The following is a 16,502-nucleotide window of genomic DNA, read 5'->3' as shown; positions in this document are numbered from 1 at the left end:
ATAAAAATTTAATAAAGATCGACACAACAAGCAAAATGCATATTGTAAAAGTGATTATAATTACGTGGATATATAAAGAAAAAATTTCAAAAATATATTCGTGGCCCGGCGTCCGCTATACCAAACATCCGCTTTGCAATGGCCTCACGAAAACAAGGAAAAGCGTAGAAACCTTTTGAAAAACTTAAAATAATCGAGCAAATTGAAGCAGGACAAAAGTCATCTGCAATATCAAAAAGAGAAAATCTTCCAAGAAGTACATTGTCAACGTGGATTAAACAGAAAGAAAGAATAAGATCGTTATGTGACCAAAGTTCATCAAGGTTAAGAGATCGTTCAACGTCGCACGATGATTTGGATGGTGTGTTATTGACTTGGTTTAGACAAATGCGTGGTAAAGGCGTACCTATCGATGGGCCAATTTTATTAGAAAAGGCTAACAAGTTTTTACAGGATTTAGGGAAAGATACTATTGTTTCTCGCGGTTGGATCGACAGGTGGAAGAAAAGGCATTCTATTGGCGGTCAGAGAGTTGTTGGAGAGTCAGCTGCAGTTAATGTTGGAGAGGTGGAAAAATGGAAGGAAGAGGTGCTAACTCCATTACTTCAAACGTATACTTATGATGACATATTCAATATGGACGAAACCGGGTTGTTTTACAAGCTCATGGTTGACAAAACGTTGCACTTTAAAGGGGAGAAGTGTAGTGGAGGGAAGCTGTCGAAAGAAAGACTGACTGTGGCACTTTGTGCTAACATGTCGGGCACCGAGAAGGAAGTTCCTATTGTAATAGGAAAGTTTGGAAAGCCCCGCTGTTTCAAAAATGTTACTAACCTTCCATGTCAGTATTACCACAACAAGAAGGCTTGGATGGTGAGTGACATCTTTCAAGCATGGGTAAGAAATTTTGATCGGCGGATGACCAGAAAAAACAGGAAAGTGCTTCTCATCATTGACAACTGTTCATCACACCCAACTATGAATAGGCTTATGTCAATCAGGCTTTTATTCACACCACCCAATACCACAAGTGTGCTGCAACCTATGGACCAAGGAATTATTCGAAATTTCAAATCTTACTATCGTCAGCAAGTTTTGCAATTTACCGTTGATTACATTGACACTCATGGAAAGAAGCCAGATGCATCTATTAATGTTTTACAAGCTATACGCTGGGTGCACAAAGCATGGCACTGTGTCACGAAAGAAACCATAGCTCGCTGTTTTCACCACGGGCTTGGTCATACCAACCTTGATCAAACAGATGTGACTTCAACTGTTGATGATAATGAAGAAGGTGACACTGTGAGAAATCTAAATCTGCTACTACATACCATAGATCCTACATCAAATGTGACAGCAAGTAGGTAATCTTGAAATAGCCTATGCTGTTAAATTATTATGAATTCGACCCAATAAAGGGCTACATTTATGACCGTCAATAGTGCCTAACAAATGTTTTAAACGTAGTGTTACTTTCCCTTAAAATAGAGTTTTGTTTTGCAGATGAGCTTTTAGCGGTTGATGCAGATGTCACTGTTGCTGAGCATTTGAGTGATGCGGAAATTGTGCAGTCTGTGACATCTTGGGGTACTCTGGATGATTCTGATGGAGAAGATGAGGCTGAGATTGTTGAACCTAATCCACCTACCATGGCTGATGCAAACAACGCTTTAGATGTCCTCAGACGTTTTATAGATATGAGAGAGGTCAAGGACTATAATAACTGCTTAAAAGCTATATCTACACTCAGTTACACTGTTGATTTTTCTCAACAAAACATCTTTTCACAGACTACACTCGATAAGTTTTTTAAATGAAACAACTGATCAGATGTAAAGCATGCGTTTTTGCATTGGTCGTAAATGTGTACTCGTGTGAAGTTTTAAAAATTATCTGAAAATTTAAATATTTTTCTATCAGCTGAGATTTGTTTGTAATTTTAGGTGATGTGACTGCCAGGATGTTTTAAAATTAAAATTGGAAAAATTGATCTCTGTTAAAACACTCAGAGGAAAATGATGGGTCTTTTTTCTGAGTGTTTTAACGGCGATCAAGTTTTGCCAATTTTAATCTGAAAACGTCATGGCAGTACATCACCTAAAACAACAAACAAATCTCAAGTGATAGAAAAATATTTATACTTCCTGATAAATACTTTTGAAACTTTACATGAGAGGCCCTATAACTTGCAACAAGCAATCTATGATTTCGCTTTATACATATTTTGTATATGTACGTTTATCTTCTGTTAAATACATGCACTTGTGACAGTGCTCTGATAACTTGAACGCTCTGATAACTCAAACACTTTTGCTCGGTCCCGTGAAGTTTGAGTTATCCATGTTTGACTGTATATATATATATATATATATATATATATATATATATATATATATGTACAGTAAAACACGGATAACTCAAACTTCAAGGGACCAAGCAAACGTGTTCGAGTTATTAGAGCGTTCAAGTTATCAGGACAGTCATAAGTGCACGTATTTATCAGTAGATACATGTACATATACAAACTATATATCAATCAAAAGCATAGATTGCTTGTTGCAAGTTAAAGGGTCTCTCGTGTGAAGTTTTAAATATTTTTAATCAGAAAGTATAGATATTTTTCTATCACTTGAGATTTGTTTGTTGCTTTAGGTGATGTGACTGCCAGGACGTTCTCAGATTAAAATTGGCAAAACTTGATCGCGGTTAAAACGCTCGGAAAAAATACATACGTATTTTTCTACCGAGCGTTTTAACCAAGATCAATTTTGCAGTAAGTCAGTTATTACAAAACTGCTTTACCATTAAAAACCCATTATCAATTTTGCCAATTTTACTTTAAATTTATCCAAATTTTAGCTTGCTTTTCTTGCTTTCGGAGGGCTATCGCTAAGCGAATGTTTGGTAAAATTTGATTTTTGCAAACCTTTAAAAAAGTTGTTAATGAAAATATTTTGCCGATGTTGGTAATAACGAGGTCTAAGAACTACTAAAAGTCGATGTTTATCTCTATGGCTTGGAATAAAGTGATATTCTAAAGCGATAGTAACAACCGTCTCGGTAGCCGTTTGACAAAAAACTGTTCGAGTTAACGGAGTTTCGGTCGAGTTATCTAAAGCCATTTATCATTGCGTGGGAACGGACCAAACAAATACGTTGAGTTAACCGTGTTTTCGAGTTATCCGAGGGCAAGTTATCCAAGTTTCACTGTATATATATATGTATATGTATGTATAGTACTTCATTTGCAATAATTTCATTTCAAAAATAAAAATGTTTTTAAATTAGGCCATACAACAGTAGTAAAACAAAAAAAGGGAAAAAGCAACAGTTAGCCATTAAAATTGAATCAATAGTCTGACAAATAGTGTTTAAAATGCCTTTCTCTGCTAAGAGAACGGATATTTGGTGGAAGATTGTTAAAGCAGCTGGCAATGACATTTTCAAAATGATTGTTAGTGATTGTATGCAATTTGTTCCTATCACGTAAGTTGAAATGAGTTAAGAACCTGTAACTGTCATGTAAAAAACGAGAACACAAACCATGAAAAATCTTGAAACCTTGAATTGAAGTAAAATAAATATTTAGCATAGGTAGAGTAAGAAAACGCAAAGATTTGAAAAAATCATTCGTTGGAATAATATATGCAGGAATATGATGTAGATTTGCAATGAGTTGAAATGCTCTTTTTTGCAACAAAAATAAATCCTTAGTGACATATCTTGGAGCTAGATTATAATAAATGTAGATACCATAAATAATATGGCAAAATATAAACTGATAATAACATGCAATAGCAGATTTGGAGTTCATGTATGGCCTGCAAAACTGGAGTACAGTCAATGACTTCGTGACCTTACTACAAATAGTGTCGACATGATTACTCCAAGAGAGTCGATCTGTCAAAACAAATCCTAACAATTTTGTCTCATGTCTACAAGTATGGATTGAGTGTTAAACTTGAGAGTAAGCTGTTTCGAAGGCTTTCATCAGTATTATAAAGAAGAAATTGTGATTTTTGTAAATTGATTGTCATATGATTTGAGGTACACCAGTTGCTGATATTTTGCATGAGATTGCAGTTCGCCTCAAGAAGTTGCACATCTTTGTGATAACTTACAAAAACAGTATCATCGGCGTAGGCAAAGCCTTTTGGAATAAGTCTAAGAAGATCATTTATATATATTAAAAATAATACTGGAGCAATAAGTGACCCCTGTGGAACACCAACATCTATTTCTTGTGTCAATGATTCCTTGTCATTCATGACAACCTTTTGGCGCCTTTTGTGAAAATAGGATTGAAGTATTTGCAACGATTTATTTTTAAAACCAGCAAGTTTCAGTTTATGATATAATATTTTGTGATTGACACAGTCAAAAGTCTTCAAGGAACGTTGGTAGCAACAGTGAAAGTAATTAAGCTTTAAACAAAAAACTTCATCACCCAGACTTCAGGTACATGAAGAACAAAAGAAGTTGAGTTCCGTAACAGAAAATTGCTGTACTGACCGTGCTGATCGGCACCCTACGCTATTCGTTTACATTTGAGAAAAACTAACCAGAGCTATAATGTCAAAGACACAGAGCTTGAACGAGTGAATCATTATGTGAAGAAAATTGTAACTGCTTTCTCCTGGGAGTCTTTGTGCTTTGGTAGACCAGCTGTGCTACAATAACTGATTGTCATTATTTTTACTGGAGTGGCTTCTAATAAGCCTAGACCACTACTGTAACTAGCGATGAATGATCTTGAAAAGAATTCGTTTGATTCATAGTTTTCAAAAGGCAAAAACATGTGCTCAATAGAAGGGGAAGTACGCTGCATCAAAAGATTGATTGGCCTGAAAGCAATCAATTCAGAATTGTGTTATGACAACTGACTATTAAGTTTCATCTGAATGCTTGTATGTACTGCGCATTGATCTCATTGTTAGTATGCCTTGTAAGCTGAGTGAGCAAGTAACTATATTCCACCATTTTTAGAGCAGCCATGGCCTAGTAGTCTAGAATGCCTGGCAAGGAACAGGGCAAGGGTTCAATACCCAAAAAGGGCTACTGGTGGTGACAGAGATGGCATCCACTCTTAAATTGCTTCTGTTGAAACTGGTCATGCCTGCGGTTGTTGGGGTTCCCTTGCCACTGACACCTTCAGTCAATGTCATAGAGCCATTGTTTGTACAACATTGCTCAGTGAAAGACTCACAGCCTCTGAATATATCCTTACATATTTTTCTTTTGCTGGGACAAAATTAATTTTATAGAAATTTGCTATTTCAGATATGGGCCTAAGTTTTTGGTACCGTAATTTGAAAAGTATTGATCCAAAATGCCACAAAATAAAAATGAGGGTGAATGGTACATTTTCCACCACAAGATGAACTAGTTTTAGCAAGTATAAATAATAGTAAGATTTTTAAACTTTTTGCAATTTTGGGATAAAATAACCGGAAATTTGCGATGAAATATTTTTATCTGCTACCTCTTCCCTAGAAACCTTAGTTACCACAAATCTACAGTAGCCGTCTAATCATCAGATTTATTGCTACTTTTACTACTAAACGAGGACCCAGAGTTCTGATGAAACAAAAATTTTGCAGCACGTTCTGCATAAAGTTGAGACGTACCTTCTTTGTGATTGGCATCCATCTTACTGAAAGAAAAGTATTGAGTTCAAATTATTTCAGTTTTCCAATGTCCAGTTTTACAATAAGCATAAGAAACGATCAGATGAAATACTGGTTGTTTATTTGTTGTAAAAGAAGAAATTGCAGGTCTAGACCCCATACATGTCAAGCCAAACACTATTTCCCAAGGACAGATGGAACAGCTTCGTAAGAGGCGTCCTGCATGAGATAAATTGTGCCAAGTCGCAATAAAGTTGCGTGTGGTAGGGAAAAGTTAGGAACTGTAAGAGTTAGGAACTGTAATAGTTAGGAACTGCAAGGGTTCTAACAGCAATAGAAACATGGAACAACTTGACTAAATTTAGCTTTGCTATTAACCATATTCAGCCAGAGCCCTGCTAACTGGACATGATAAGTTTCTTGGAATGAGTGATGCTATGCAAGAAAATGGGAAATTTATATAGACATAGCTTCGAAAGTCGGATTTGAATTGATATATCAATGTTCTTTCTTTGAGAAAAAGCAATTTTTTTAAAGCCAGTTTGTAAGATAACTGCGCAAAATACACAAATTGAATTCTGCGGATGCTGCAGTCAATTATTTTAGCTCAATTATTGTTGTTCAGAAGATGTAGAGAAGTTAAAATATCTTTCGGTAGTGTGAGAGCATTAGCAAAGTGAAATGATAAGTTATTGCCTTCCAAATAATTAAAATAAATGCTTCACAAGGATATAGCAATGTCATGCTGTGTGACTATTAAAATGATACTGCGATCACGCCTTTTCTATTGAACATTTTTATTTGCTCATGGTTGTAGTGCAATATATGTATAACCTTTTAATTGGCATTGTTACTCACCACCAATACGATATCTTTCATTACTTGTCAATAAAAACAAAATGAGCTGACAGACATCTAGAAATACTAAGTGAGTTGAACAGTGAAGTGTTTTGAAAGTTGGTAAACTAATGATATTACGGAGGAGTTGGAGTCAATTGAAAGTTGGTAAACTAATAATATTACGGAGGAGTTGGAGTCAATTGAAAGTTGGTAAACTAATAATATTACGGAGGAGTTGGAGTCAATTGAAAGTTGGTAAACTAATGATATTACGGAGGAGTTGGAGTCAATTGAAAGTTGGTAAACTAATAATATTACGGAGGAGTTGGAGTCAATTGAAAGTTGGTAAACTAATAATATTACGGAGGAGTTGGAGTCAATTGAAAGTTGGTAAACTAATAATATTACGGAGGAGTTGGAGTCAATTGAAAGTTGGTAAACTAATAATATTACGGAGGAGTTGGAGTCAATTGAAAGTTGGTAAACTAATAATATTACGGAGGAGTTGGAGTCAATTGAAAGTTTTAGTAATAAAAAGTTCATAAACTGAAACATAGAATGGTGGATGTAATATGTTGGTGTTACCGAATAGAAAACAATGTTTGCCATACGTGTGGAAAGATAAATTCAATTATTCTGGGCATAGTTTAATAAGGATTTTAAAACCTGCGACACTATGTAGAAATGGGCAAGTTTGGAATAAATTCTATAAGTACTTGTCATTTTTATAGCGCCTATTAGGTGAGCGCAAAATCACATGAGACATGGAATCGCATGAGACATGGAATCGCATGAGACATGGAATCGCATGAGACATGGAATCGCATGAGACATGGAATCGCATGAGACATGGAATCGTATGAGACATGGAATCGCATGAGATATGGAATCTCATGAGACATGGAATCGCATGAGATATGGAATCTCATGAGACATGGAATCGCATGAGATATGGAATCTCATGAGACATGGAATCGCATGAGATATGGAATCTCATGAGACATGGAGTCGCATGAGCGAAATGCCGCCTGAGTGATAACAAAAATATTTTTGGCACGTTCAAACTGAGTCACATTTGACTTCATACCGTAACACACAACAGTAAATAGGTCAAACAGAGCATTTGAATACGAGTGCAGTAACATAAATACAATAAATGGAATTAGAAGGGGTGAAAGTCATTAAATAGTTTCATTGTATTTGTGTAACGAACAAATATACTTGTGAATATGAAAAATAGTCTACAATAATAAAATGTGAACTTGGCCCATGCATCAGGAAGAGTCCGTAAATATTACAGAGTCGCATAAAAACTGCTTCAATCAGTGACACAATCTTTAAGAGAAAACACAACTTCCTGTAGAAAGTAACAATCTGAAATTTCTCTACATGAAAAACATGTGCGAAAAGATCAGAATACGCGTGGATGTCCAGGTAGTCACTTGGTACAAGCTACGAAAAATATGTTGCTATAGCGACCAGAACGGTCACATAATATCAGCTGTGCCAAATGGAGCAATATTCTCTGAGCATATCTGAGTGTCTCAGCTTGTTTGCTTTGCCTAAGAGCAGGTATAATTAGCTTATATACAGCCTCTCTATCATAGTCACTCTTATTGCTTATTGGAAATCCCTTGATTTCTTCTAGGCTCGGAGCTTTCATAGTTATTTAGAACTAAAATTATCTAAAAATGAGCTAGCAATGCAATATTAACTATAATATTTAATTGCGTTGCACAAAAGACTGTTTCAAAAACTGAGCAGGTTTAATCTCTTATAAAGCATCCCAAACATTCCAAACTATTGGTCAGGTTATGCAAATATAAATGCAGATTGCGTCTTTACCTCCGACCCGTCTCATCGCTAATGAGTGTTAGACTGATTACTCAACGTTGTAATCAGTTGAATAAGGGCGAAAATTGTACCAAACAAGAAACAGAATATCCCAAAGACTCCAATGGCGAGATCTTTGGCAAACATGAACCAGAAATACTTGATGTTCTGCCGCTCTGGCCAGAAGGTGATGACGTCAAAAAGTGGAGGAAAAATGAGGGCAAGAGCTGCTGAAGCCATTGAACCGATGAGAGAGATAAGGAGTCCAAGGTTCTTTCCACAGATGGCCGCCACCCCATCTACAATTAGGAATATTAATCTCAGCCATAAACAGCCGCTACGAATGAAAAATTGTTTTCTCGGCACAAAATGACCAAAATACACAGGTATATAGCAATCAGGACATCAAGTAGCATACATGTACATGTATATACAACACACCAAGCAGTATACATACAACAGCTCATGTAGTACACATATAACACCTTATGTGGTATATATACAACACCTCATGTAGTATACATACAACACCTTATGTGGTATATATACAACACCTCATGTAGTATACATACAACACCTCATGTAGCATACGTACAACACCTCATGTAGCATATATACAACACCTCATGTAGCGTATATACATGTACAATACCTCATGTAGTATACATACAACACCTTATGTAGTATATATACAACACCTCATGTAATACACATATAATACCTTATGTGGTATACATACAACACCTCATGTAGTATACATACAAGACCTCATGTGGTGTACATACAATATATCATAAAATAATTACGAAGTTTCCTGTAGAGTACATACAGTTATCTCACATATAAATAATTGGATACAGAATTTGCTATATAAAATGTACCTGTTAAAATGACAGATTAAGTGCTGACATGACCAATCAAAAGTTCTCAATGATATAACGATGGACGAGGTACTGAGATGATTAAAGTGAGGTATTAAAATGATTAAAGTGAGCTACTGAGATGATTAAAGTGAGGTACTGAGATGATTAAAGTGAGGTAGTGAGATGATTAAAGTGAGGTACTGAGATGATTAAAGTGAGGTAGTGAGATGATTAAAGTGAGGTACTGAGATGATTAAAGTGGGGTACTGAGATGATTAAAGTGAGGTACTGAGATGATTAAAGTGAGCTACTGAGATGATTAAAGTGAGATAGTGAGATGATTAAAGTGAGGTAGTGAGATGATTAAAGTGAGGTACTGAGATGATTAAAGTGAGGTACTGAGATGATTAAAAGGAGGTAGTGAGATGATTAAAGTGAGGTACTGAAATGATTAAAGTGAGGTACTGAAATGATTAAAGTGAGGTAGTGAGATGATTAAAGTGAGGTACTGAGATGATTAAAGTGAGGCACTGAGATGATTAAAGTGAGGTACTGAGATGATTAAAGTGAGGTAGTGAGATGATTAAAGTGAGGTACTGAAATGATTAAAGTGAGGTACTGAAATGATTAAAGTGAGGTAGTGAGATGATTAAAGTGAGGTACTGAGATGATTAAAGTGAGGTACTGAGATGATTAAAGTGAGGTACTGAAATGATTAAAGTGAGGTACTGAAATGATTAAAGTGAGGTAGTGAGATGATTAAAGTGAGGTACTGAGATGATTAAAGTGAGGTACTGAAATGATTAAAGTGAGGTACTGAGATGATTAAAGTGAGGTATTAAAATGATTAAAGTGAGGTAGCCAAAAGTCTGCAGTTACTTACAAGAGAAGAAGACAAGTAAGACTCTAACAATTCCATTGAGAAGATTTGGTCCTATTTTTCTGGAGAGTGATGTTTCAGCCAGCCTGGGACCGATGAATGTCATAGGAACATAAAACTGAATCCCATAAGAAACGAAGATAGCGATGCTAAAAAGCAACTGTACGACTATTCCAAACCTACAATGAGAAGAGCACATATTGGCTGACAGGTAGCAGAGGTGGTACTTATACAGAAGTGGTAAAGGTGATGTTTATGGATACTGAAAAAAATACAGTATGGCTCATTCATTAAAAATTGCTTACAAAGTAGGCAAATCATTCATGATTCTAGTGACTGCAAAGTTGTCTTGTATAATCTTACTAACTTAGGAGTTATATACTCAGTCATATGTATCATCTTACTAACTTAGTAGTTACATACTCAGTCATATGTATCATCTTACTAACCTAGTAGTTATATACTCAGTCATACGTATCATCATACTAAGCTAGTAGTTATATACACAGTCATACGTATCGTCTTACTAACCTAGTAGTTACATACTCAGTCAAATGTATCATCTTACTAACGTAGTAGTTATACACTCAGTTATATGTATAATCTTACTAACCTAGTAGTTACATACTCAGTCATACGTATCATCATACTAAGCTAGTAGTTATATACACAGTCATACGTATTGTCTTACTAACCTGGTAGTTATATACTCAGTCATATGTATCATCTTACTAACCTAGTAGTTATATACTCAGTCAAATGTATCATCTTACTAACGTAGTAGTTATATACTCAGTTATATGTATCATCTTATTAACCTAGTAGTTACATACTCAGTCATATGTATCATCATACTAAGCTAGTAGTTACCTATATACTCAGTCACATGTATCATCTTACTAAACTAGTAGTTATATACACAGTCATACGTATAATCTTACTAACTTCATATTTATGTACTCAGTTATACGTATCATAAAGAATAAGCCTTTATAAATTTTTGAATTAACATATAACAAGGAAACAAACATCTTACCGGACAACTTTCTCTATGAAAATCTGTATCTGTGGGGAAAATTTTTTTTCATAAACCAGTCTCAACTATCAAATGGAGTAAAGGTAAATCGTTCGAGCAGTTGCTATAGCTACGAACAACTACAGTATGAACTACAGTATGCATCAGTAACAACCACCCCAGTTCAACAACCACCCCAGTTCAACAACCACCCCAGTTCAACAACCACCCCAGTTCAACAACCACCCCAGTTCAACAACCACCCAAGTTCAACCCTCCATTGAATGATTGCTCAGAGAATCATATTAAATTAAATCCTTGAAATACTACATTTAGCCATACAGAATTTCCACAGGAAACCTTTTGCATCATTACTCATACATACATACATATATATATACATATATACGTATATATATACATATCTATATATATATATATATATATATATACATATATATACATATATATATATATACATATATATATACATATATATATACATAGACATATATATATATATATATATATATATATATACATACATATACATATATATAGGCCTATATCCTAGGATACTTATGTATTCGCGGCATCTAACTTTCGCGTTTTCGCGGTGTCATCTTCTCGCGAAAGTTTCATGTGCGAAACTAAACTATCATAACAAACGAGCGAAAAAGCGAAACTAAATAGCTTTGTTCATTGATACTGTATAATTGAATTTTATAACGACATTTATTTTAACGTTTTTAACGACCACTATAGCATCGTTAAAATATAAACCGACAAAATAATATGGCTGTCAAAATTTATTACGTTATTATTTTGCAATTATTTAGGATTATTTTCCCATTAGGAATGATTTATAATGATAGGAATTTGATGTCAATGCACATGCATTAGTTAGCGTTATCGTTTGCTGGGGACATCAATCAATGCAGTGAGCACCGTGTGTTGAAAGAAAATAAGACACATGCACTGACGCTCGCAGTACTACACAAGCAGCATGGCTCTGGAAAGGTTTGGATTCACCACTGACACCTCTTCAATAACTTGTAATTTTTTGAGATTTGTTTTGTTTTAAGTGATGTGACTGACGAGACGTTTTTAAATTAAAATAGGCAAAACATGACCGCAGTTAATACGCTCAGAAAAAAAAACATCTTTTCCTTTTGAGCGTTTTAACAAAGATCAATTTTGCGGATTTTATTTTAAGTTCATTCGGAGGCTTTTACGCTTTCGATGGGACACGGCCAAGCGGGTGATTGATAAAACTTAATCTTTTGCAAACCTTTATAAAAGTCGTTAACAAAAATATTTTGCCTATGATGATGATAATAATGATGCCTAAGAACTACTAGAAGTTGATGTTTGTCTTTATGGCTTGGAATGAAGTGACATTCTACAGCGATAAAAACCGCGTCCATGGCTGTTGGGCAAATAACTTTTCGAATAAAGGATGTTGAGGTCGAGTTATCTGAAGGAATTTATCATTGCGTTGGAACTGACCAAACAAATCCGTTTGAGTCGAACTTGCGTTTGAGATGAAATGTTACATTTTATCTGAGGGCGAGTTTTTCGAGTTGGACTGTACTTACCGTAAAAAATTCCCAAAAAGTTGGGGCGGCTCAGCCGGCCAGCTGCCTCAGTGAAAATTGGCCTGTTGATAGTTCAATAAACAAATGGCAGCAAGCGATCAAATTGCATTATCGACCTTGCCCACACCATTCTACCTGCGGTTCACAATTACAAACTAGTCGCAAATTGAAATTTTTTTATCGGTGAACCGAACCTAAGGAATATAATTATGTTTGTTCCACTGCATTTATTTTCACATCACTATATTTTCGCACTCATCAGAGCTGCGAAATTAAGTTGCTTCGAAATTTTACTCTGTGAGCTACTCACGAAACTAAATACTAGCGAAATATAAGTGTCCTAGGGTGTATATATATATATGTATATATATATATATATATGCATAAATATATACATATATATACATATATATATATATATACATAAATATATACATATATATATATATATGACTATATATTATACTGTATATATATATATATATATACAGTGAAACATGGATAACTCGCCCTCGGATAGCTCGAACACATGGTTAACTCGAACGGTTTTTTTGGTCCGCTCCCACGTAATGATAAATTGCTTTAGATAACTCGACCTCAACTCTGTTAATTCGAACAGTTTTTTGCCCAACGGCTACCGAAACGGTTGTTATCGCTTTAGAAAATCCCTTTATTCCAAGCCATAGAGGTAAACCTCAACCTTTCGTAGTTCATAGGCTTCGTTATTACCATCATCGGCAAAATATTTTTGTCAACGATTTTTCTGAAGGTTTGGTGAAATTTGATTTTTACCAAACATCCGCTTTGCGATGGCCCTCCGGAAGTAAGGAAAAGTGAGGTAAACTTCGCATAAACTTAAAAAAAAATTGGCAAAATTGATCTTGGTTAAAACACTCAAAGAAAAAAGATGTCTTTTCTTCTGAGCATTTCAACAGCGATCAAGTTTTGCCGATTTTAATATAAAATACGTCCGGGCAATAACATCACCTCAAACAACAAACCAATCTCAAGTGATAGAAAAATCTCTATATTTTTTGATAAATATATTTTAAACTTTACATTAGAAGATTTAATTTGAAACAAGCCATTTATGCTTTTGATTTATATTATAGTTTGTATATGTACATATATCTACTAATAAATAAATAAATGCATGGACTTGTGACAGTGCTCTGATAACTTGAAGGGTCTGATAACTCGAACAATTTCGCTCGGTCCCGTGAAGTTTGAGTTATCCATGTTTGACTGTATATATATACCGTAAAACCTCTAATTGAACATACCTCTACTTGACCGCCACTACGAGTAAAAGGTTAAAAAATAGACCGCCACCCTCTATTTGAACCTCAACTTCATTTGACTGCCACTATGAGTATATTTGATCTTTATGAACCTATAATAGCTAGTGATCAATAGGAAAATGCTCACAAAATCATGTTGCTGATGAATCGCTTTCATTAATAACAATCGATTCTTTCGTCATCCACCTCCAAAGCTTTTTTGTTCGTTAAAACTTTAACAGCAACACCATAAAAATAATCAACAATCGTCTCAGGCTAATTAGTAATTCCTTGTTTAACGCAGTCTTAATACTTTGAAGAACATGCATATAAAAAGGGTTTGCAAGTTTTAGGACATGAGTTAGTTTAGCGAACAAACTTTTACGCGTTGCATTTGTGCTAAATGCAACGCGTAAAAGTCTTCCTCTGCCTAAAAATTGTTTTGTTAATGCTAATATCGACTAGTTTAGCAGTGCAGAAGAAGAGTTGAGGCCAGATTATATTTTGGATGGTATTAAACAAGTAGAAGATGTTCGTTCCATCAAAAGCAACGATCAGAACGCAGCTATCTAAGCAATCGATGCAAATATTTTTGTTTTAAAAACGCTAATTTTTGTTTCTGCATGTAATATAAGTATGGTTCATATAGGTCACTTGTTCATGAATATATATTTGTACAGTTTGATAGATTATCATTATATAACATATAATATACAACATGCAGATTTATAGCATGTTATTTAATAGCATCCTTATGGCTATCCTAACACAGTTTACAATAGATCGATGCTCATAACTCCTCTTCTAATGCACATAAAAAGCTGGTTCTGGCTGCAAACTGTAGCAAACATACCAATGATTACAATAAGCTTTTAGGGAACATTGTTAAATATAGATATAAAATAAAAATATGTCTTCAAGTTTAGAATGAAATATAAAATATAAAGCTCCAACAAATTGCAAACAACACACAGGCTATAATACCATCGCAGGTCAACTGCAAGCAATAGATATCAACTGGTAGAGATAGTTCTCAGTTTCTAGATGCACATTCATTAAGAGATCTTTAACAACATTTAGAGATTTCTGACAAGTTGGAGGTAAGCAGATTTATTGCATCTGAAAGGTTTAATCTCGCTCCACCGGAAAAAAGAGAGCAAAATATAGGCGGCATTCGCTTTGCCCGTAAAAAGGCTAAATTTATTTTATAAAAATTCTGACGAGCCATTGAAAAATACACTGCCAGCCTATATTTGAACGCCGCCTCCAATTGACCACCACTATAGAGGAACGGTTGAAAAATAGAGCGCCATGGCATTCAATTAGAGGTTTTACGGTATATATAGTGCATTGAAAGAACTCTTGCTTGGACTTACCATGAACCAATGTTCAGAGTTATGCTTCCATAACAGTTCTCTCCAAACTCGATGTATCCATAAAAGCCAACAGTAATGTAGAGAACACAAACTATTGTCATAGAGACATTGAGTACTCCAAAGGTAGATGGAAGAGCTGCTGGCTCCCTCATTGCATTTTCAACTGGAAGGACCTGGAAATAGGAAAGGTGAAAATTTCAAGATGGACACGCAAAAAGGATGACAGTTGAATGAAAAGCTAAATGTCAGTTGGTTAGTCAGTCAATTTGAATTACCTAAATGTAGTCATGTACAAGTCTAATGTCTATGTCTATTACCCTATATACCCATGCATAAATCTAGTGCCTATGTCTATTACCCTATATACCCATGTATAAGTCTAATGTCTATGTCTATTACCCTATATACCCATGTATAAGTCTAATGTCTATTTATAGTATAGTATTATAGTCAATATATATAGTCCCTGTATAGTCAATATTATAGTCAAATCGAGTTTCTGGGAGACGATTTTATGGCAAATCTTTTGGGACTGACTTCTACATGGGTAATGTCTATGAACATGTCGCTGCCGAGTCGATTAAAACATCAATATGAGAAGACAAATCCGTTATTATACATGCAATATACACATCGCAGTACAAAGCCATAATAAACACTCATAATAAGGGTACTTCATAATATAAATGTTAAAGTTACCTCACAGAATTACAGCTATCAAATACTAGTAAAAGTACTACTAGAATATATTACCAGTACATGAGCTTAGAATGGCACTTTTAATCATACAATTGCAGCCGCCAATGTTGTGCTGTACTGCCACCTGCCAGTTGTAGATTTAATAGGTGATATATTTGGAAAAATGTTAAATGAAACATTACAACTGTAAATTCCAAATAGACGTGACTATTAATATTTGTTTTTGGTTTGTTTGTTTGCTATGGAGCAGCAGACAGGTGATCGAGAACAGGCTACACTTATGCTCACACTTTAGCATGCTGTCATTACACAAATAATAGGTACTATGATCGAGTCAGTCAGATCAAGTCAGATCGAGTCAAGTCAAACATTGCCTAAAATATTTAAAACTCTAATTATTATAGCAAACAAAAAACATTAAACTTTGAAAGTTATGTTTTTATATTTAATGGCAAAAATGGATTTCGATTCAACATAATTATTCCAGA

The 16,502-nt window shown here is 34.8% G+C and overlaps 2 protein-coding genes across 2 annotated transcripts in view; one reads left to right on the top strand and one right to left on the bottom strand.

The window, feature by feature from the left end:
- Positions 1–387: 387 nt before the first annotated feature.
- Positions 388–1,820, top strand: LOC137402831 (tigger transposable element-derived protein 6-like). Its single transcript, XM_068089340.1, has 2 exons — positions 388–1,363; positions 1,507–1,820. The coding sequence occupies exons 1-2, from the start codon at positions 388–390 to the stop codon at positions 1,818–1,820; spliced, it is 1,290 nt and encodes a 429-aa protein (XP_067945441.1).
- Positions 1,821–7,642: 5,822 nt separating this feature from the next.
- The window catches only part of LOC137401475 (proton-coupled amino acid transporter 2-like), a 53,618-nt gene continuing 44,758 nt past the window's right edge, over positions 7,643–16,502 (bottom strand). The window contains exons 9-11 of the mRNA XM_068087839.1: positions 15,316–15,488; positions 10,050–10,225; positions 7,643–8,602 (exon numbers count right to left, since the gene is read on the bottom strand). Coding sequence (XP_067943940.1) covers positions 8,334–8,602; positions 10,050–10,225; positions 15,316–15,488 — 618 coding nt within the window. The 3' untranslated portion in view covers positions 7,643–8,333. The remainder of the gene's footprint in view (positions 8,603–10,049; positions 10,226–15,315; positions 15,489–16,502) is intronic.

This window comes from Watersipora subatra, chromosome 8, assembly GCF_963576615.1.
Source record: "Watersipora subatra chromosome 8, tzWatSuba1.1, whole genome shotgun sequence".
Taxonomy (NCBI): domain Eukaryota; kingdom Metazoa; phylum Bryozoa; class Gymnolaemata; order Cheilostomatida; family Watersiporidae; genus Watersipora; species Watersipora subatra.
Note: the sequence above shows the minus strand (reverse complement) of the source record. Positions and strands in the feature narration are given on the sequence as shown.

Coding starts and splice junctions, on each gene's coding strand:
- LOC137402831 (XM_068089340.1), top strand. CDS start 388: ATGCGTGGTAAAGGCGTACCTATCGATGGGCCAATTTTATTAGAAAAG. Junction 1,364..1,506: donor TACATCAAATGTGACAGCAA/GTAGGTAATCTT, acceptor TTTGTTTTGCAG/ATGAGCTTTTAGCGGTTGAT.